The following is a 24123-nucleotide window of genomic DNA, read 5'->3' on the forward strand; positions in this document are numbered from 1 at the left end:
CTACTGGAGCATGCGTGTCAGTCTCCGGTGGTCCCTCTGGGGGTCTCTCATGCTGAAGGCTCATAGTCTTCCTCCCTGTTGTCCTTCTCCTTTGTCCAACTTGTCTGTATGTTGGAGACTTGTGCAGCATCCCCTGCAAGCTTTGTCTTTTAGTCATTCTTCAGCTTTCCCTTTCTCCTTAATCTCCTGACCAGATATCAGAGACTAGCATAGCATCCCGTGCAATGGTCATAATAGTTAGCAGTTATTCTGAAACCCCCCAGATATCAGAGACTTCAAGGAAAAGCCTACAGATACATTTCCCTTCAAGCTCTCTATTGACACAAATTGCAAAAACATTCCTTTGCAAGGTACAAGAACTATATACATTAACCACTCTGGTTTTCTTAGACTTGTGGTTATACAAGGGTATGTAAGACAGAAGGTCACATTCATCATACCCTGCAGCCCTAGCATTGTTCCATACTGACACGAATCAGATGAACACATTTCACAAGTTCCTTCCCATAATCATACCAGCGTGGCTTTCTTGCAGTTTACTGCGGTGTTTTCAACTGTGAACTCTTATGTTGTGTTTTGAATTTTTGTTATGCTGTTCTTATGACACCATCCTCTCCCCCTCCTCCCCCCCCCCAAAAAAAAAAAAAAAGTATGCTTTGGAGAGAAGGTGAAACCTCCTACCTTTACCAGAAGGTTTACATTTGTGCTAGAGGAAGGCTACAATGCAAAGTGATGCCATTACATCATCCTTGACTCTCCCTTTTTGCCTTACTTCTGAGTGCATGTGCACTCAGAATTTCTTTGTTAAAACACCTTTAATACGTAGACAGAATTTGATGAATTGATACAGATGAAAAAAGTCTTGTCTATGCACATTTTTTTATGATATTGTGGTATAAGGGATTTTGTGTGCACATGCTCACCAGTATGTGACCTCAATAAGTCTGAAGTTCTCCACATTGCTGGAGGATCCTTTATTTTTTTCTGATCCTCTTCAATGTAAAAATCAGCTTTTAATGTTTTTGGTCACTTTTGGAGTAGCTGTACTGATTTTTGGCAAGATTAAATAAACTTAAAAGACAATTCCTGTACATTGGCAGCTCAGGCTGATGTCTGAAATTTTGCATATGGTTTGGATGAGGGTGTACTGTGCAACTGTTCCAGGCATGAAAGTACACAAAATACACAGATTACTGACGTTATGCTTGCTAACACAGGTAAGTATTGGGAAGTGGAACACAAGTGTATGGAGGATGACTGGTGGGGGCTGTGTACATGGGGTGGAGTGAATGGTGCTTTATTCTTATTTCTGCCAGCTCAAAAAAAAAAAAAAAAAAAAAAAAAAAAAAGATTTAAACACAGCAAAGAGAGGGGCAGAACACAGGAACACAGGTTTGGAGGCACTGCCGGTAGTTGCTAATGTAATTGTGTCTGAGGCTAGCAACCAGCAGCCCTGCAGCTGGAAGAGGGAATCCCAACTCTCCTCACTGTACTGATGTAGTGCTATTGTTTGTGCCTCTATGGGTTTCTGAACCCACACACTGGAAGGGATTGGAGGACTAGCTTGGACTAAGAATAAGCCACTCCCTCACAAAAAAGAGTTCTGACAATGTTTAGATCACAGGGTAGCTGTATGAATTCCTGGTCCTGCCTACACAAGTGTGAATGCAGCAGTGGGGCAGTCTGGAGCAAGAGGGCTCAAGATTGCTTTCAGCTGCTGCAGTGCTTTAAGCACAAATGTGATGGCATCCTGAGCCTTCAGTGCTGCTCCCCATTACAGGACGAAAGTTAGCAAAGATGTCACATCAAACATACTTGAAGGAAAAGGTGTGCAGTAGGACAAATTGTTAAAAGCTTTCCAAAATGTATGTGTATTGAAAGACGATTTTGTTTTGCAGTCTGGTTGAAATCTAAGTATTTTGACTATGCTGTATTTTTCAAGAAGACTTCCTGATGTTTTGCAAGAGCTTTCATGTAAACAATAACCTTAACTCTGTTTAAGAATTGAATTAAAGGGAGAGTTACCAGGCAGTATAAAGTTACAGAATCTTTCAGAGTTAATTGAGAATTTCTTAGAGATAAGGGATTTTAACCAAGCAGCTATTTCTGGTTTTAGCCTTTTTTTTTTAAAGTGATGCCGGTTCATTACATGAATTAAAAGTAGACCTGGGATCTGAATTTCACATCAGAAATATCAAATAGATTTCACCTTAAGCCAGTGACTATCTTTCCTTGAACAGGGACAGTGTGGATCAGAGCAATAAATGTTGTAGCAGTAGGTGGCTTTGTCTGAAGTTCCTTTTCCTTGTTATAAAAACTTTTTTAGTAGCTGTAGACCATATTGATTTGCTGTGTACCTGGTGCTGATGGAGCAGGTATGCTGCAGCATTCTGACTGCTCACTTTGATGCAGCTCTAAATTAAAGGTGCAAGTTTCAAACTTCCGTTGTAGCAATTATCTAACAGTTGGCACCATTTCTAACAATCCCCAAGGGGTTCAAGAGCAAGACCTCCCCAGTGGCATTTCACATTTTGTATTTTCCATTGATTTGAGGAGCTGAGGTTGTCTGATTATAAACCGTAGTTGGGTTTTACTCTTGTCTTTTGATTTTTAAAAAGAGAGTATTAAGAACTGTCAGGAATTGAAGAGGAAAAAAAAAAAAAAAGGTGTCTGAAATTTTTAAAGCTGATTTCTGAATTAAATTATATGCTGATTGGAAATGAACAGCACAACTTTTATGAAAGTACTCGAACTATATTTTCTTCTGCATTTGTTTTACAAAGTCTGCGTTTCAGGGTGTGACCAGTCAGTGTGAGTTGCCATAGAGAAATATTTCTAGTGCTGCTTTCGAATATGTGGGGAATGGTCTGATTTATATACTCAGATTTTTTAAAATCCTTTTTAACAATTATACTGGCTGTAAGGCAGTCAGGACTCTCAGGACTTGAAGCCAACTTTCTGCTCTGAATGTGGCTTCATTACTGTATGTGGCAAGCATTAAGTCATCTGCATCTCATCTGGTAAAGCTTGCTCATTTGTAATGGACTCTGTTCTTCCAGCTGCTGTGCTGGTTATCAAAACAGAGAGTACTAAATAAGTCTGATAGGGATGGCAATAAAAAATAAATGTTTAAGTAGGTAGCTATTAAGAGTACATGAACAATTTTAATATTCTTCAAGTTCTTGAGCAGCAAGAAAAACTTGTGTAGAAATGATTCTATGTACAAGTCTATATGAGGTACAGGGAAAGCTTATATTTGATTTTCTTTGTTCAGAAAATTGACAACATCATAAAGAATGACCTGAATTAAGAACAATAAATATATATTTTCATTAGGATTTTTTTGCAGGATTTGTGTCTGGAAATTTTAAAATGCGTTTGCCTTGCAAGAGAGTAAGTAGTACGGTGGTTCAGATCTCTTAGTACCCAGCTATTGTGCTTCCATCTTTATTTGGAGGAATACAGGAGTGATTCAGGATTACTGAATGCTACTTTGAATCTATTATTCTTTACATGGAGAGCCATGGAAATTTCTCCTGGGTGTTGTTCTTGCTACTGATTATTGGATTATGGAAACCTGGGATCTGCCAAACTCATAGGTCAAGGGACTCCCATGTGATATGAATTCCTTTTCTTGGTACTAACCTAGACTGAATTGCGACTAATGACCTGGAGAAGTAAGGTATGTCCCACTATCAGTCCTTCAAATATGCTGCAAAAATGGGAATGGAGAAAGCATAGAAATACTGAAGTGAGAAAATTAAGGTGATGGCAGTTCATGATAGCAGGCTAGGTGAAAACATTTATGAAGTTAAATTTTGGCTTAAAACTCTTTTTTGGAAGGAAGCAAATAAGTAGATGCTGTTCTTTCTTTGCCTTTTATTTTTTTAGGTTAGAAATCAGAATCAGTTTAACAGTTCTTTTTGAGCAGAATGGAATTTCTTTAAAATCACAAAATTTTAAAGTTTATATATATTCTTTAAGAATGATCGGGTTCTGTATTCTTAAAAAGGTCTGCTCTAATGAAAGTCTATAAAGAGCAAAATGCCTAGTGCTTTTTAAAATGTAAAGTCTTTGAAAGCTTATTGCATTCAAAACACAAATTAGGAAAATAGAGAGCAAACCTTTACCAAAGTAAAAGTACATGAGCTTATTTACTGCTTACATTACTGCTTATTTTCTCCACTATTTCTTAATGCTGTTTTCTCACTTCTCAAGGGTATGTCATGTTTCCTAGGGTAATTATTTCTGTATGTATGTGTAAGTATGCATTATGTGCGTGACCGTGATCATGTCATGTGCTTTTCTGACTTTGTTTTTGCTTGTTTTTGTCTTTCCCCATTGGGTATGATTTTATGTTTATTCAGTTGAGTTACTCTACTTTCAACTGCCTCTTTAAAGTAATGCCTAATTTCGACTCTTGAAAAAGATAACACTCACTCTTGCTCAGTATACTCTTTGTATTTTACCTGTTCTTATAGCTTCTGTTAGCCAAGGGAAGACATTCTCTTTCAGAGACTATCATAAACTCATAAGCTAAGGAATAGCAATTGGTATTTACCAGTTATTATTGTCACAAAAAGTGTAAATGTAATTGTTTTTTGTTTACTTATGCTTGCTATTTTTTTTTTTCCTCCCCAGATTAAATTTGACAGTGATGGCGTCTGTGTTTGCTGTGAAATGCAGCATCAAACATCAGGTTGTAGCAACCTTGGAGAAACACTGAAACTGAACCCTCTGCAGGAATGTAATGTTGTGAGGTTGACCCTAAAGGTGCGTTGCGAGAAGAATTAACCGTATATTTTAATTTTAAATAATAAGTATGTAGGAAGACAAAAATGGGTGGTAAAAGGGGTAGCGGGTGGTGTTCTTGGTGTTTGTGTGCTCTTAGGTGAAAAAAAAAATTGAACTTCATCCAACAGAATGTAGTACTTCCGTGTTTTGTGGTTTACATTGTATGTTACACTGTCAGTATCTGTATTTGTATACATGATGATTTTGTTAGAGCTTACTTAAGAAACAGAGGCTATGATTGGTTATGATTGATATTAGGAGGTACAGGGACAGTAATCTTTTTTGTTACTGTTCAAGAAAGCTAGAATCTTCTAGCTGGGAGAGAATGGTAAGTGTTCATTTGAGATGATGCTGGAAGCATGCTTATAAACTGCTGTATAATGTTGTTAGTAGTTTAAATCCAATAATGTTTTGTGTTAAAACTATCCAGTTTAAGAATGGACTGGAAATAATAGTAATATTTTGTGATTCAGTTATATCACAATGTAATTGTATACATATTTCTTCATGCATTGTCACCAAACAAGCAAGACATGGTGTTACATTGGTTTGGAAAACAGTAAGTAATCTATGAAAGAAGTGGTCAGAGAAAAGAACCCTAAACCAAGGTACAGATGTTGATTCATTTTAGGTGTATTTTTAATGATCAACAGATCTAAGTCAGCATATACGGCTCTCAATTTCAGATGATAAATTTTAATGAAGTTAGTAGAATACAATGGAAAAAAGTGGTGAAACTCAGCATAATAAGGAGCTTAGGGGTTTAGACTATAGAACGAGGCCTGAAAATTCAAAGTTATATTGATATTAGAAGCTATATTTTAGTTCAGGACAGGTATAAGTCCTGCAAAAGATGTTATAATAAGCAGCTAAATGTTCTTCAGCTATATTAAGAAAAAGAGACAAGAAAAAGATCTAGCAAGTAGTAAGGATCAGGTAGGAGTTAAAAATAAATTGGTATGGCATCAAAAGTCAGTAAGAACTCTGCCTCAGGTTTTAATGAGGATGACAGGAGGGTAAAAACCATTTGGGTAGCAGGATCTAGTAACTGACAAAGAAGCAAAAACTTAGTGTTGCTAGTCAAAGAATAATAAAAATTTACTACCATTTGGAATGCTAAATGCGGGACTGTATTCAGTGATGCGTTTATAAAGAAAAGTGAAAGGTAGTACCTTCACTTTTACAAGAAAGATGATCAGTCTTCACATTTTTGCAACCGTTAAACATTAAACTTATCTTACAGAAAAAGCTCACTTGTTGATCCTATAAAAACAAAAATTGATAGAGCATATGTTTACTAGCTGTAAATATATCTGTAGAGGCAACTTTAACAATAGAGAAAACAACTGTTTATCTTAGAGGACGTTGTCAGTATATGAAGTGGGTAGAAATTACATATACTGGAAATCAGGGTGAAGTTTCTAAAAGGAATGAATTTATAAAAAGGAACTGGTGACATCTGCTTGCACTAGCAGAAGGACTGAATTAAAACCAGGAGTTCCTATGAGTATAATCTTAGTGCAGCATTAATTATGTTCAGAATTTTTCAGTTAAGAGGATAATTATGACAGTAACTTCTCTCATAATGTTGCGTAAATCTTTTTCAGTTTTAATTCTACATTTGTTTTTCTCTTTGGATTTGAGAGCTCTGTATTCCTGGCAAATATAAGAACAACATCCTACTATGCACACAAGGAGGGAAAAAAAAAAAGAAAAGAAAAACCAACAGCAAATTCAGTAGAAAACTGACAATGATAATGCTTGCTTAATTTAATTGCTATTAATGACTTCTGTGTGATTTTGAGAGAATGCATTTTTGAACAAACAGGTCAATTGTGGTTATTATTTGGGGTGCTGGGGAAGAGAAAGGGTAGAATACTAGAATTAAGAGTATACACCTCTATGTATAATGCTACGTAAGTTTTATTCTCTTTATCTATATTAAACCTGGGGGATACCTCATTTCCACGAAATAATCTCTGCTTTTTTTTTTTTTTTTTTTGGTGCTAGCAATTATAGGAGCTCCATTGTGAACAGAACAGTTGCACACATACTGGCTGTCTGATCTTGTTCTCTGTTAGTCTCTCTAGACTTTTTTGAATGTTTCTCTGTCGTCCTATATATCTGTTATCTGTGCAAACTGGCTTTTATTCAAGTAAAACCAGAAAAAATGCAGGAGAGTAAATCTGTAGATAGACACAAGTGCATGCCTGCATGTGAGCAAGTGCATGCTGACCTAGTTATAAAACTGGTAGCATCTCTGGATTACATTGCTGATGGTACCTCAGGCAAAGTCCTAAATCTGGTTCAAGATTAAACAGGTACGAATGAGATCTTTTTTATTATTATTATTAACAGTGTTACCACTGAATAGGATAAAATGCTGGCATGTTAGTCTATATTGACCATCTGTTGGTTTGTAAGCAGAATTTTGGGGAATTGAGTTTTTCTTGTAACATTAATTACATGGTATTATCCTATTGGATATTATTTTACCAAAGAACAATCACATAATTCTGAATCTTAGATAAGAATGAGCTATAACTAGGTGCAAGCTTTCAGTATGAGACTGAATTTTCCTGCAAGCCTTCATCTGTGGAAATTATTACTTCCTTTTAAACTGAAAATATCTTGGACTTATTAAAAGCATGCAAGCAACAAAGCTGATCTTCTTAAGCTTTTGCTTTGAGAGGATGAAGGTAGACATAGAAGATGGAATCATTGTAATGTGTTATTACTGCATGATATTTGCATGTAAGAGCAGAATGTTATGCTGCTTTGGTGTTGTAATGATTTAGTAGGGTATTTTTAATTAGTTTTAACAGCTTACACAACCCAGAATACATGTAGTCGTATATGCTAAATTATGATTCTGTATAAATATTTACTTCCTATTTTACTTAAGTACATCTGTAGCATGGGGTTTTGACTATGCAGGCTAGGGAAAAGCTGTTTCCACCTCTATTTTCAGCACAAATATCTCTTTCAGAACTGCTGAAATTCAAGTACAGTATAAATACTAAAAGTCTTTTTAAGGGTACTGATTGCATTCATTAGCATCATTATTAGGGATTTATGTAACTTAGGGTTCTTGCAGTTTTCCATGTGAATGTTTCGTCATCTTTGAATCCAAATTTATTTTTACTGCGTTTTCTGCTGACCAAGCCTAACCATATGTTTAATTTTTGCCATTCAGAAAAGCATGCTTTCACTTTCATGACAAAGGAGAATGGCTCCTAAAATATTCTTACAAGTTAGGAGAACAGGCTTATCCTTTTTGATGCTCCTCTGATTCCCGTTGTGACAAAATGCAAGCTATTTAATTTTGCTGAACCGAACCAAAATGACTTCCCTAAAAGACTTTCTAATCTATTTGAAATTGGGTAAAGCTCAGTGGAGAATAAATAATTTCCTCTAAGATAAGATTTTTTTTAATGCTGGAGTTGTTTCAAGTTATTTAACAGGTAAATGAAAATACTCAGTATGCTCAGGGTGTAGTAATAGTAATAGTAGGTATAAAAATCTATTAAAAATAGAGCAATTCAGTGTTCGCTTTGTATGTTCAATAGTGGAGCAACAAGTATTCACTAGTTGTATATAACAATTGTGTAACAATCTACTCCTATTTTTCCATCTTCATGCATATTTCTGTTACTAGCTTAGAAAATGAGTGAATATGTTGTGAACTTCTCTCACAGCTGAAAAGCTGCCTTTTTTGAATGGCTGAAATCTGTTTATTGTTTACTTGTTTGATTAATTTATGGAACCTTGGCCTTTCAGTAGTATCTCCCTAATAAACCACCAGTACTGCCTTTAATGTAGATACCTGAGTTGATGAAGGTTATGCAAACTCCTTGCCAAGCAGCACAGACCTTTTTGAGTTTATTTTTAAGTAGCTGTGCACTGTTTTCTAAAAATATAGTAAATACTTTAGACTCAAGTAGTAACAATAGGTAACAATATGATACCTTAATACCATAAATTGATTTTGTGAAGCATTGGCCATTTCTTCATTTATAGTTTAATGTGCATGTGAATGATTTTCATTCATGGTTCTGAACTGATTCTTTGTAAGTGAAGACTGTCTTCCTAATCTTAGAGCAGCTATTTTTCCTAGTGTTTTTCAAACATATCCAGCTAGAACAACTGAAGTTATGATTTGAGTTAGAGGAATTGTTGTCCTCGAATTTACAAATAAGAGAGGTACATACAGACTAATTTCATGGGTGAAGGAGCTTTCCTGCTCATTATCTCTTTCCAGGTTATAGTGGTAGAAGAAATGAAGCACCATAATTGAAGTCAATCAAGGAGAAAAGAAATCATCTTCAAAGAATTGCAGAAGTAAAGCTGGTTTTAGCCTTTGATCAGTGTAGGTGTTAAGATCCATGTCTTCAGGACTACTGATTACAAAGTGTACTTCTTACACATTGGCAAGCTGTTTTTACTCCTTGTATCGTTTATTGACAAAACTCTTAAAAACTCATGGGACTGAAGAGCCTCCAAAACTACGAACCTTTTCTTTTCACAGGAAAATGATCTTTTGGGCCAGCAAAATGGGAGTGTTTTGTAAAGTTCAATAGAAAGTTGCGAGTTCAATACTGCTGTACAGGTCAGAACACTTAACCAGTACTGGCCTTGTACTATATAACTTATTTTTTGTAATGTGGGCATGATTAACTCAGTTCACAAAGAATAATACTATTTTCAGTGCTGTAAATAAGCATGGAGAAAAAGAAGTAAGTGGGTACAAAAAGCTGTTCTTTGTTTCTTCTACAGCTAGATAGATTTAAATACAGGTTCTTAATTATCTATAAGCAGCACAGCTGGATAACTTCCCATATAATATTTGACAGAAAGAACAAGTACTTCGTGGTAATAGTGCTTCGTCTGTGTGATACATTTGCATTTTGAATGTTAAATTCCCTGGCTTGGTGTTCATGCACATAATTGAAAGTACTGTTCATTGATATGATGAAGAGGCAAGGGATTGATAAAATATTTACCCAAGTCTGCAGTCGAGTTGAGGTGTGAAGACATCCAGAGGTTCTTGTTTGAGTTTACTTGATATTTATTCTGTATTTAATGGGTAGATAAGAGGAATTATGGAGGTTCTGCAACAGTTTGTTAAAAGGAGATGGATTAAGCAAGGCAATTGGTTATTTTCCCAAATAACAATTAAATTATGCTGAAGTATGTAATTATATTGGGTTTATGCTATAGTCCTTTGGTGTGATCAGCATCACTTGGCTTCATGACAGGCCCCTAAAAACAGTGATTTGTCCTAGGTAGTTGCATATCAAAAGGAAGTTTCAATGAAACTTTGTCTCTTATGACTTGCTGTATTATGCATTTGATGAATAAAGTGTACACAGCCAAGGTGCAACGCTTCATTCAAAAGGTTGGTGCATCTTACTGCTTTTTTATTGCTATGAGTTTGGAGGTATTGTATGTATGGAAGCAAAGTTATTTAGAAATCTAACTTACTGACCAGATTTGTATGCAGATTGCTGTCAGTCGAGTGGTATTTCCCTTCCAGGCCTAAAAAATTGCATTGATGTTTTGTTCTTAATATTGAAGACATGTATTATTAAACGTATTACAGCCTGATTGCAGCTGTGATTGATTAAAATGACTTCTCTACATCTGGTTCTGGAAGGCAACCAGTAGTTAGTAGAGAGAAATTCAGTTATAACTTTGTGTTCTAAGATATTCACCCTTCACCATTGGAGCAAAATTGGTTGCATTTCAGTTTTACTTTGTATTTGTTGTGGTAGAAGGTACAAATTACATTTTAAAGGGAAACATTTCAGCTGTTTCAACAATAAACTTGCTGTGAGCGCTCTTTGATTATCAATGACTCAGTTCCCCCACCTCTCCCATCAGTAATATGGGGCTGATGTCATTGCTATTTTTTTTCCTTTTGGATGCTATCTCAAGCAAGAGATTTTCTTTGCTTCTGTTGGGTAATTGTGTGTGTTAACAGCTGTTCTAAATTGCTTTGTTACATGATTGTTTCTACAGTTGAGTTATCAAAGTGATAAATCAATCACTATTTTTTCCCTGTTCCAGTTTAATATTATCTGACTGACTTATCATCCAGCAGTTAAATAGAAAACAAAGAAAATGAGTTCTTATAGCAAACTGCTTTTTCAGTGTGTTACTGAATATTCTTTTTTGTATGATATTCTCACTGAATTATGTCCTGAAATTATATTTTTGGACTAGAAAATATTAAAAAAATGTTTAAAATCAAAGTTCAGATGTAAAAATATACTCAGGTATTGGAATATAACTCCTAGTCTGATGTATTCCATAGGCTTTATGCAAAGTCTAAGATTTAGAGAATTTGCATTTTTATGTTGCAATTTCTCTGAAAAATAGTATACTTGAAAATGTAGGTTTTCTTCCTACAGTAAAAAGAGGAAATAGATACATTTATCTTCTGGCACTGCTGCATGTAGTTTGCTTTTTTTAATTTTATTTTTTATTTTTTTATGTTTTTGGTTGTTTTTTTTTTAGTTTATCTGAATCATTAGCTACTGTTACATCTTTATTTTGGTAAAATTTGAGAGACAATCCAGTGTCTCTTGCTTTGCCTTCGGTCACTCACAAGTCACAGAAAATCCCTGCCATTTTCTTATCTCAGCAGTCACTTGCAAACTTGTGATGGAAAGAGAAAAAGGTGAAGATGTGGCAGTAAAGACTGAAGATTTTGTGTGCCTAGAGGTGGTTAAAGGGAAGGGGGGGGAAGAGGCTTAACAGTGTAAGGCACTGAAGTTTCATAACTGTTTTTTGTGTGGTCTGATCTCACTGATTCCCTCTTATGGAAACCACTTAGGAATCCTTAGCGCACAGATATAACTGAAAGGATTTCAGTAAACTTCTCTGAGTCTGCCTTGGTTCAGGATGCTTTTTGTATTTGGTCATTCAATCTGTAGAATATAAAGCCTTCTCCCATGTTGATCACAGTAGGAGATTACCAACTCTAAAAGGACTCCTACTTTAAAAATTACAGAACTTTTTCTGTGTTTGCTTCTTATTGTAGTCTGGTTTTTGCCCTGTCATATTACTAGCAAAGCTATGATATTGGATTCTTTTCTGTTGTATCAACTGAAGTATGTATGACCCTGTGGATATCAACTACACCAAAATGCTATGCATCAACATTCAAATCAGTTTCCTCCTTATTTCATTTTTTGATAGAGATGTTTTTAAGAGGAATCATCCGCTTCCTAGGCATTCAGTAACGAGAAATTTGTGTAAATTCTTTATAATAAATGACAGTAAGGTATTGCTTTATTGTTCTTGTTGCTATTGTTCTGTTTGGGTGTTTTGTTTCCTCTTGAACTGCCTTTGGGATACTAGAATATCGTGTCAGAACGATCAGCAATTGCTTTCTGAGATTACGTTCATAAACGTTGCTGCTTGCTGTTGTTGCAAAGCAGTCTGTGACTAATCAAAGCGTCAGAACGTTAACACTTTTTTTTTGTTGTTTTGTTTTTTGGATAGTATAATTTCTGTGAACAAGAGTACTTGTATTTGTCTCCCACTGAAGGGAAGTAGCTTTCTCTACTTTGTAATCCACAGTGGGAGAAAATTTAGGTGTACTCTGTATGATTAAGGAGAGGAAACATACTCTGTGAAATGTAGCTACCAGTGTGAGTTCTTTTCTTAAATGCCTAAAGATACCTGTAAGTAGGCATATAATGTCTAACAAATCATGTATGTGAGTGACTGCTGATGCCATTTTTAGCTCAGACCTTGGCAGCATCAGTGTGAAAAGAGGTTGTTCCTTTCCCTTCCAGCAGTGAACGTGAGATAACCTGACCCATATGTTGGACTGAGATAACAGAAAACTCACCTGCTCTTTTAGATGCTAAATGAAACCTAGAAGGCCTTGACACAAGATTGCAATATATTGTATTTATTTTCAGTGTTAATGCCTGTAAAAATTTGTTCTAATTGCTAAATTTCATGTTGGGCCTGGACAAAAAGAGTTGTGTGCAACCGTTTGGGGGGAATATGGTGGGTACCTGTTTTGGATGCCTGACAGTTCATTAGCTCTCTTTTCAAAAGATATGAACAAATTTACTAGGGATGATTATATAGACTTCAAAAGAAAAAGCATTTTTTAAAGTTGACTTTGAGTGTATTTTCTCCAAACTTAAGAGTTTTTGAAGGTTTATGAGATAGCAACATTGTTATTTTCTGCATTTCTTGGTGGGGCAATGTAGTCACTAACGTAGTCTGTAAATTACACTTAATTGCAAAGATTATAGCTTAGGCAGCTTACATTCATCAGCTAACGTCTAAAAGCGATTGCATTGAAGAAAACTAAACCTGTTTTGAATGCTCAAATAGCATGTAAAATGTCCAAAAAAAAGGCATCAAGGATCCCTTTCTAGGGCCATGGTTAAGGATTTTAAAAGAATGACACTGCAAAATATTAAGCTGTCATTTTATTTGTTATGGTGTGATTGGATTTTGCATAACTGTTGGCAGCACTCGAGGGGACGCAGCAATACAAACCGTGGCTTCTGCCTGCTCAGATACTCAGGGCTACCAGCTAGAAAGAACCTTAGGATCTTTCATTTGCAGCTCACAGAGCCTGTCACCTGAGTCATTGTACCTATCCATAATTCTGGAAACGTGCAAAGAATGAAAGACACATACTGTAGAGAGATATATTCCATTTGTATAGCCAGCAATGCCTGCTTGTGTACCTGGAAGCACTAGAAGACCTAACTTCTCACTGCTTTTGATGCACGTAGGCTTTTCTTGTAGCTAAACTGCTTGGTGGGTGTAAATATTCATTGGTGGCAGGGGGAAAACAATGCTGATGTTGTTAAAAGTTTGGAACAGAGTAAATTTCTTACAGCCAGTTTAGAAAATTCAGCTTTTCTGCAAACTACTAGCAATATATTCCACAAGCTCGTCCAATTTTACATGTACACATAACCCCAAAGGGGAGGTATTTCAGCTTAATTAGAATTAATGCATGCATACAAGAGGGAGGACGGGAGGAATCTCTCTTCTGTTTCTGTTCAGCCTTCCCAAACGTAAATACTTCTATGATATATTGCTACATATTAGACCTGGTGGAGAGCTCCAGTTTGGTTTCTTGCCAAAATGAAATGAAATATAAGTGGAATGTCAAGATGGCATTTTTGGCTGAAATACTTCTGCTAGCTCTATTAATAGACCTAACTATTTTCACATTGGAGGAATGTTCAAGTTCATCTCAAGCAAAGGTTTGCAAGATTTGCTTCTTTTTGGCATGTTAGATAGAACCAAAACAGGCTATTCTATACTCACATTATGGTATTAGCATTAATTAGCATTTGGTTTTAACTAGATAGTTTTTAGCTATTGTGCTGAAGAAAACGCAGCAGAAGAAAAGAGCATGCATGCAGAATTAGCTTTTCAAAGCCAGTTGATTATATATATAAAAGAATCTGCCAGAACAGTCTGTATCACCTTAGTTGGTGATAAATAGGTTTGTTTAACTCACTTTTTAGGGCTATAGTGCTCTTACAGTGATTTTTTTGGCCTCTATTGATGTCCTTGAGCTCTTTCTCTAACATTTTGTGGAATTCTGTAGCTAAACCATGTTTATTCCGAGAAGTGCTTCAAACAAAATTTCTGCCTTTTTTTTGAGATAGCAGTTAGAATCACAGAAGGGTTTGGGTTGGAAGTGGCCTTAAAGACCACCCAGATCCAATCCCCTGCCGTGGGCAGGGACACCTCCCAACAGCCCAGGCTGCCCAAAGTCTCACGCAGCCTGGCCTTGGGCACTGCCAGGGATGAGACAGCTTCCCTGGACAGTCTGTGCCAGGGCCTCACCACCCTCTGAGTGAAGAATTTCTTCACTTCATGCTAATTTGTCCAAATTATTTGTTAATTATGGTCTTTTTTCTTTCATTTATATCCTTTATTTCTCCAAATATCTCAATGATTCCTCCACATTTTAAAGGTTCAGCCTGTTCTCTTCAGTAACAGCGTATTTCGTAAGAATCCTACTAATGGAAGACAAGAAGCCAGTTAGCACATAACACCATTTAACCTAAACAACACACCTCCTTTTCTTGGGCAGACACTGCTTCTCAGTTCACTTAGGTGAGAAAGCTATACCCAATACTCCTTACAATTTTGGCTTGTCAGAATCTGTTTAATAAAAGATGCTTCAGTGAATTTAACAGCTACTCAAGTTTGCTGCCATTGTGCATATCTGAAAACAATGTTGTGTTATGTTTCCTATCTGAGAAACATTGACAGTGAGACAACGTTGTGTTCTCTGATCAGTGTAGGTATTGCAGAAATCAACCAAAGATCTGTCACTAAATCTCCTGGTTCTTGTCCTGGACATAGATTTCCTCCTCGAGACAGCTGCCATAGACGGTTACCTTTACAGGTGCTGTGGAGAATGAGGTTAGTCCCTGTTGTGGTTACTGCCTTTTCAGAGACCTTTCCTAAAGGACATCTTAATTGTCATCGTGTTCCAGCTGGAATCTGCATAAGCACCAACACTGTCTTTCTGGGTAGCATGTTTGGCCATAGGTGGTTTTAGATTTTGAAAGGCTATTACTTGCCCACTCGCTATTACAGGGCACTAAATGAGTGTGCTATGGGTTACCTAATTACCTGTTCAGCAGGACACGGGGAAGAAATTTCCTGAAGATGGTAAATAGCCTGATGCTGAATAATGTGTGTTTGGGGGTTGGATTGGGTTTGAGGGTGCAGTGGAAGTGTAAGTAAGTTGGTGTTGGGGTTGAATCATTTCTGAATTAAACCATACTTTTGAAAAAAAAAAAATCAAATGAAGTAGTAGTCTTGATTTAAGCAATGCCTATTGATAGTGAGGATACCAGGCGTTGCTCTGTTATTGCTTTCACTGTTAAAAATTTGAATCTTTTCTGAATTTGTTTAGCTTTGCTGTCTTGATACATTTTTGGCTGATATCTTCTCCTTTTAAACTTCATGAAATACATAAAAGTTTTGCATTGCTACATTTGAAACATTCTTGTTGCATCTTTACTGACCAGAAAGATCGCAGGGGGAACAGTGCTCTAGCTGTTGCCTGCTTGACCTGGAAAAGGAGTTTGTGGGAAGTGGGCTGTTGTTTCAGTGGGCAGTAACCCCTGCCCTACATTACAAATACAGTGCTGAAAGGCAGGCTGAATTCAGCTACCCATGGCAAGGGACAAATCTCAAACCACAGCAGAGTTGTGATCAATGGGAGTGTTCAGTCTGGGACTGTACTGCAGCCCAGGGTACTTGCAGACTCAACTTACTTTGTCTGTTGTTTCACAGTAGTTAGCAATGCATAAAAATTAAAACAGTTAGTCTGATGCTGTCTGGAAAGATTTTTCCAGAAGAATTGGCAGAGAAGGATAAAATAAGTAAACAGAAAATGAAAAGCATCATTTGGCTTTGCTCTTTGAGTTAGAGTGAGGGAGGAAGGAATTTTGGGGGAAAAAAAAAATAAAAATGCTCCCTGTATTCATGTAGTGTTAAATGGGTTTGATGTATTCCCTGTTTTTATAAATGACTATAAATGCAGTGTTACTGATTCCTACTACTATAGTTGCTGTTTGATATTTCAGTTGAACTTTCATTAACCACCAATACACAACTGTTTTGTGGTTTAAAGGGCTTAAAATTCTTTGAAAAGTAACTGCCTCTCTTTAGATGGGAAATAGTCCAGTGTTTGTCTTCTGTTACAGGAGTGGAGGAGTACTAGTAGGTGACCTCACACCGTTTTGATACTAGCCACTTGATAATTTTCCACAGAAACAGTTTTCAGATTAGCTAGACTAATATCTAATATTAATGCTTTGTGTATATTGCTTGACGCAGTAGGTATGTTAGTTGATAAGTTAGATTTAATAACAGTAATAACAAAATAGATGTGAAGTAAAATACCAAAATATTCACCTTAAAAGCCCCACTCTTGTGTGTTTTTGAAGTTTCAGGCTTTTATAGTTTCTCTCATCTGGTGCTTTTCAGTTTATCTTGCAGTCTGTGCTCTTCTGTAATTATGAAGTAATTGTACAGGTTCTTTTTTTGTTTGCTGTTTTATTCCTTTCCATGTCTATAATGAGCTTTACTTAGCATGGATTTAGCAGGGAGCTAGCATAGCCTCTTTCAAAAATCTTAAACTCGGATAAGTATAAGTAAGAATGAGGTTTGCTCTGTAGCATTTCTCCAATAAAAATAGTTTTGTCTTTGTGGTTTTGCTTCTGTCCTTACCCAGGAGCAGGACAAAGAGGATAGTAGTTTTACAGGGAAGGATCTGGAGCTCTGTGGACAGAAGATAAGTCAGTAATTTACCGTTGCAAAACCCCTCAGTTATCACCGCAGGATGCGTAAGGACAAGTATAGTTTATAAAGCACAGGAGATAATCCTGATGCTTGGAGTCAACATTTGCAAGACCTCAGTAGTGCCCCAATTTAGGATTCTGAATTTGAGGAAAAATGTGGAGGAACTTGAAGGGGAACCAGAGGAAATTAAAGAAAATAATCAGAGGCCTAGAAAATTGGTCTTGGTCAAGGATTTCAAGAAGTTGGGTTAATGTTCTGCAATAAAGGAGGAAAGACTTCAAGGGTGATGACTGAGTCTAAAAATATAAAACACTGCGGTAACGGCCTCTTCTCAAAAGCTGTGGAAGAAGAAGAGCAGTGGTTGTTTGCTGTGGGCTGGACATAAGGAAAACATTTTGATGGTAATTGCAGGTGGTTAAACATCGGAATTGCGGACGGAGCTGTGGGATCTTTAGGAACAGATGAAAGAAATGTCTGTCCTGAGTGACAGAGGCTTAGTTGAGTGTCCTGAGGTACAGGAGCAGTATGAGGGCCTTAGGGACACTTTATATCAAAGTTGTAAACTAGGATCCAGACTGCATTATTGAGCATAGATGGTATCAAGTTATACCTCTGGATTAGCTAAAACCTTTGGTTCTAAAGGCCTGCAATTTGCTACTTAGATCCTTTAGAAGGCCTTTTATGCAGACAGCATTTTTACTCATGGTATATTAACAATTTGGGGGTTGTTTCTCATCTGTACTCGGTGAAATACTTTTAATGGCTATTCTGAATACTGACTGAGCAACATTGTTGTCATGCATACTGCAAGTAGGCAGTTGCTGTAGGAAGACTGTAGTGGTTTTGAAACATTACCAGCCTGATGGGTGAATTGCTGTTCCTTCTCTTTACTTGTAAGGAAAATAAAAATCCAGTCAAGAAATGGATGCACTTTTTTTATTATAGCTTTTTTGTTTTTAATTATACCTATAATTAAAATGTTTCTCTCATTCTACTTAGTAAATAGAAATACTTGTTCTGTCTGAAAATGTGTTAAAAACAAAGCCAATGTGGCAGTGCACACTTCCTTCATCAGCACAAGATGAAACACACAGATGCAGTCAGTGCTTTTCTCTCATACCTAAAAATGTGTATGTTTCTTTCTAATGTTTCAGATGCACAGAATATCTGATATAGGATAAATTTCTAGATTTTTTGCTACTTTTTCCACTGATATTTTTTTTAACACATAACACTAATTGGTAGATTTCAAATATTGAAAGCAATGAAATTTCTTTGTATGTTTTTGTTTTGCTTTGCTTTTAACCAGAAGTGTGTTGCTTAGTATTTTGCTAGTGAGAGCTGTAGATTGGGGTCTACTATTAAAGCAGCAATTTGTCTTTTCGCAAAGTAGCTGGAAAACTTGAAGTATTAATATTTATGACAAAATTCCTAATACAATATGTAGTTTGATAGATGGGGAAGGGAAGATCGCAGAGTCATTTGTGTTGGAAAAGACCCGTGGGGTCAAGTACACAGCCATCATACCACTGCCAAGTCCACCACTAAACCATGTCCCTAAAGATGTTTGTCTCGGATTTAAGATGTTTGTCTCTGGGTTGTTTGCTGCTGGTTTAAAAGACAGTATTACATGCTGAATGAGTTCTACACAGTTAATTGAGACCATATGAAATTGATAGCAAGTGACAGTGTTTATTATCAAATTGCTAAAAATATTTCCTGTCCTTTGTGTCCCTGAGATAAGAGATGATATTCTGATGCATGTCTTTTCACAGGATCTGTTGTTCAGTGTATGCGCTCTCAATATCATCTCCACCATTGTCTGTGCTTTGGCAACAGCGATGTGTTGCATGCAGATGGTTTCTTCTGATCTTCTGCAAATGGTGAGTATGTTTCAGTGACAACACAGGATGTTGTCCAACATAACATATTTTCCTAATTTATGTATGCTCATTTGTACCTACTCCTTGCTTGTAAACTTAGGCCTATTTGTGTGTCTTTGTGTAGTGTTAGAACGTGTGTACATGGGTGTGTGTTTTATCTGTGTACATCTGTATAAATACAGCATACAGATGTATGCAACATGAATAGCTGCTGCATTAGAGGTGTTTACATATTATTTTAGAGAGTTATATTCAGGATTTTGCAATTGGGAGTAATTTAACTTTGTTACCAGGGTTATAAACAAGGTTCGGTTTATATGTGCACAGTCCATTTTCTGTCATTGCGTGTATATTATCTTCAGTTTGCACACTATCCAGAGCAATTACTTAGCTTTGAGATACTACTTTTCTAGTATGAGAACTATGTAGTGTGAGAACTACAAGTTCAAAAGTGGAGCTTTTCACAGCACTGTGCCAATGATAATATTTTCCATAAGGAAAACATGTTTGGCTCCAGAGCAGCACTTGTGTTTAACTTAGTTAAAATATATCCTCAGTCTGTGACATGAAGGAATTACTTCATGTGTTATAATACAAGTCAGGCAAAATAAAATAATGTTACATAAATGCATCTTTTCTTGTAGCACTCTGCGTTCATATTGTGCACACTTGTAGCCACTTACAAACAGTGCTTATGGATGTAGTGGACGTCAAACAGCATTGACGAAATTAATCATTTCAGCCCAGGACACATTGCACTTCAAATCTTAAAGGATTTTTATCCGTTGTAGTTATTCTTTCTTTTCATGCACTCCCCAACCCCCATGGTATTTGCTGCAGGATTTCCCTGAATAAAGATCTTGCTCACAAAATAACTTTGCAGTGATGACAGGGAGACAGACTGATCACCACACCTGCAAAGTTCTGTCTGTCTAATGTAACAAGGGTTGCAGTGATCCGGGAGTGTAATCGCGTGTTCAGAGAACCTTAACCTATACTTTATTTTGTGTTAAGAAGAAGAAGAATGTACAGATGGCAATGAACCAAGAATGATACTAAAGTACATCAGACAGGCATGCACAAGATGTAGTAACCTCAACAGGAATACATTAAAACCACACAATTTTTCTCTGCACCACTTCTTTCTTCACTTCTTCCATAGAAGTGTTTCTTCATGATGTGCCCATGCTACCATTAAATCAGTTTCTTTTTACTTCCTATGCTTTGTGCTTCTGGCTTTCTGTCCTCTTGCTTAGTTCTCTGTTCCCCCAGCCTTTCAGCTCTCTTGATAAAAATTTTCTTCCCTCTCCATAGAAGAAGGGAAATACATATTTCTTTATGCTCAGCCACAGCCTCTTGTTTATCTTTAAGTTTTTCCCTTTCTTTTTTTCAAGTTGCTGAGCCGGATTCCAACCAGGCCTAAGTGAGCGTAACTTCCCTGGGGCTATGCTGACTTAGACCAACTGATCTTTGACCTGAAGATTTCTTTTTTCTTCTGTTATTTTCAGTCTGTTGTCCCATAATGTTTAGTTCCCTTTTGCTACACCCAGAAATCTGATTTTCTTCCTTTTTTCTTGCTTGTGAATCCTCGATGCATATTTTTTCTTTTACTTTCCACCAGGGTATCCATCTTCTCTTAGAAGGGTTCTGTCCCGCTGGAAGTTTAAGACTGCAGCACTGAGATACCATCCCTTTCAGAGGACGTGGTTTTATTTCTTATATTCTTTCTTTTACTCTACTCTTACTGTATTCAAGAGCTTCATTAGCTCTCTTTTAGGAAGAGGAGCTATAAAAATACAATTTCTGCCCAACAACAGCATTATTAAGTATGGAAAATCCTTCTCAGACATCATTAGGTTACACAGCCTTTAAACTTGCTGTCATTAGGTTGTCACTCTCTGTGGCTCATGTGCTGTGTTAGCGTTTGTCTCAGAAATTAACCAGTTAGAATGGTGAATTTCTGCAAGTTACTCAATCCTGAAATAATGTCTAGTTTTTCTCTGGTACAAGGCTATTCTGTGTGCTTCAGGTATTTTATTTCCTAGCAACATTCAGCTGGTATGTAATACAGTTTCACAAAAATCTACAGCAGTGTTTCATGAGTATCTGCCTTCTTGTGTAACTTTTGCATGCTATGAGTATCTGATTCACACACACACACACACAAAAAAAAAAAAAAAAAAAAAAAAAAAAAACTGGCAGTATTTTATTGGAAACTGCTACCTTTTGATGTGCTGATCAATTAGTAAAAATGTCCTGAAAGCTATAAACAAAAGCTATCCAATAATACACACAGATTAAATTTTCCAGTGAAGGGTTTTGTTTGAAATAATTCCATGGAACAAATACTTGCTATGAAGTGTCAAGGGAAAAAATACTAGTTCTTGTGTGAGCCAAGCATTTGCTTCCTTGGGCCCAGGTTTGAAATATGCCAGGTTTTGAATGATCAGCCCTAGAGGCTCTACCTAGAGGTGTTAGACTCACAGGAATTAAGCAGCATGAGCAGAAAATAATCGTTAACAATCCTTAAAAGGACTGCTTCATTTCAGTCCTTTTTTTTCCCCTGAACTTTCTCAACCACATGAACTACCGCACATATCCTAACCTGCTTTAATTACTTTGAAGATAAAGTTCAAGCCTCAAGTGAGGGATCAAAGAAATAGAGAGAATGAATATAGAAAGTCAAATGCCTTGGCAAAAATAATTATACCCTATGATACATTATAACCTATAATAACTGTACTTGATTCATTTTCTGTAAGCTGTCAGTATTGCCCGTCTTTTTATTTGTATTTGTTCTAATACAAAGATATCTGCCATTTTTGGTCGATGTTCTTTTAAATGTTATTAAACTCATGCTTACATTGACCTAATATATGCAATAATTCATAGATTTATACCAATCCTACTATTCTGTTAGTGGTAGTATCTGGGTAGAAGAAAAAAGCACTTCAGTACATGTTTTATAATGGCACCAATAATATTTAAGCTTTATAGGTCCTTAATTTAACAAGTAAAACACTTGCTTTCTAAACTCCATTTTCTTAACGCACAGTTTTTGTTACCTGTTCTCATTTTGAGCAGCATTCAAGAAGTTTAGGGTGTAAATTATCCTTTTGTTAAAATAGATATGCAGGCATTGACTGAAGTAAGATTCAGTGGGACCTGGATTATTTGCTGCTGGTGCTGTATTGATGATTATTTAGTGCTTTGTTGACTCAGTTTTCTAAGTTGTCTGTCTTCTGGAGTAGAAAAAGGGAAATTCTCTTAAAATTTAAGAGAAACTTCTGTTTTTTGAATATAATTTGTTTCTGTGCCTGATGACTTTTTTTTTTTAAGACACATTTTGTAAGAAATCTATTATTACATTTTTTTGTTTCAATGGAGAAAAGCTATATAGTATTTCAATTAAGTGATTGTTTTGCTTAATATCATAATAACCATGCAAGGCACTGGATATGTAGCCTGCTACAACTCAGCTATTTCTTTTATATGACTTTATTTTCTTTAATGTAACAAAATCTAAAATCTAATCATAGCATATTTTATTGTTTGTTTGTTTGTTTGTTTTACCAATTTTATCATTAGATTTACTACTTTACATATGAAGTAGAAGGAACGCATTAGAAAAATGTAACTGCTCCCATTTTCAAGAGATGTGAAGAACTGTGCAAATTCATGTGGTACAACTCTTGCTTACCTAAATCAGTATGTTTTATCTGAAACCTAACCTGAGGACCTAGTCTAAGAATCAGATAAGAACAGGATTTGCAGTCATGTATATGAGTAGGTGTCCTAAACAGAAGTTGAATCTCTGATCCAGTTGATCCAAGGACAGCTGGATATAAGTGTGCTTTTCTGTTTTTATCCTCTGTTCACTATGGTGTGTAACTTCTGTTGCTGTGTCTGAATTTCATAAAAGTTCTCTTTCATCTGATTTGCTCGTGATCCGCATGTATTACTAATTTTCACCGCAGTAAATGAGAAGGCATTCTACTTGGCCGTCGGGGCTCAAGCAGCCAGCATCCATTTCGGTTCTTGTAGGACATGTCTGAGAAGTGTACTGCCATTAAAACGTGTGAGCCAGTTTGGGAGGTGGCAAACAGAATGCCAGCAGAAATGTATCTAAATGCTGACAGTGTTTAACAGGCAGAGAGGTTACATGTATTCACCTCTTACATGGGAGACCTCAAGTATATCTCTGAAATTTGATGTGTTGCCACTTCAAAATTATACATGTACACGTGAGTAAAGACTCACTAAAAAGTCCATCTGCTGAGTGAATGCTACATATCAAAATGCCTGTGAATGACACTGAGCAGACTGTGGAACTTTTAGTTTAATTACAAGACTGAAGATGACAGCACTTTTGGATATCAGCAGTGTGATTCCAGATTCTTTGGATACTGGTATAAATGAGACTGTTGTTTAGGGCTTGAATCTCTTCATTATATTCTGATTCTGTTATTGTCACACTCCATACTAATACATCGGTGGTGTTTGAAGTTTCGGAACCCCCACAGCTCCCCCTCAGGCTCTTCATGTCAATATAGCTTGGCAGGTGTTCTTTGTTCAGAACACTCAACTGCTGGTCTCTTGTCGCTTCATAATATATCAGTTATGATTTCTTAAAAATAAGTGACATTGTATAACTAATAAGGGAATGATAATGCCAGGAAGAGGAATTATAGAGCAGGCAGCTTTAGTGAAAGTCTCTTTTTGCAGGTCTGGTAATAGTATGTTTTCTCAATTACGTGTCTCCTGGAAAGATTGCAAACTACTTTTACTGCTTTACATTTTAGTTTCCTTTAGTTTTTACTTATGAATTCAAAAAATTAGAAATGTTGAAAGTGTTGTCAGAAGCCAAGCTGAAATTTGCTGTGCATCAGAAACCAAAATAAATCTCTAAGTACTTACTAGTCACCACTAATAAAAAGAAATATAACAACTTCTTTCAGCAACTGCTTCTCTTTGTTAGTGAGTTCTTTAGAATTTGTTTTCATGAATAAAATTTTGCTGAATTTTTCACAAGTAGCATTTCATGTGAGTTTGAGAAGGGGAACGATGCCTTTCATTTGAAGTGTTGAAATCTAAATTCTGGTGGTAAGATCTTATCCTGGAACTA

General features: G+C 36.3%; 1 protein-coding gene across 9 annotated transcripts in view; it reads left to right on the forward strand.

Annotated features, from left to right (window-relative positions):
* Window positions 1-24123, forward strand: part of ENTREP2 (endosomal transmembrane epsin interactor 2) — a 136914-nt gene that overhangs the window by 86594 nt on the left and 26197 nt on the right. For 7 of the 9 annotated variants that reach the window (XM_072043396.1, XM_027466196.3, XM_027466191.3 and 4 more), the window contains 2 exons: window positions 4642-4773; window positions 18891-18998. In XM_072043396.1, the coding sequence (XP_071899497.1) occupies window positions 4642-4773; window positions 18891-18998 (240 nt within the window). The remainder of the gene's footprint in view (window positions 1-4641; window positions 4774-18890; window positions 18999-24123) is intronic. The other 2 variants (XM_027466198.3, XM_027466200.3) reach the window with 1 other exon arrangement.

Source organism: Anas platyrhynchos, chromosome 11, assembly GCF_047663525.1.
Source record: "Anas platyrhynchos isolate ZD024472 breed Pekin duck chromosome 11, IASCAAS_PekinDuck_T2T, whole genome shotgun sequence".
NCBI lineage: Eukaryota > Metazoa > Chordata > Aves > Anseriformes > Anatidae > Anas > Anas platyrhynchos.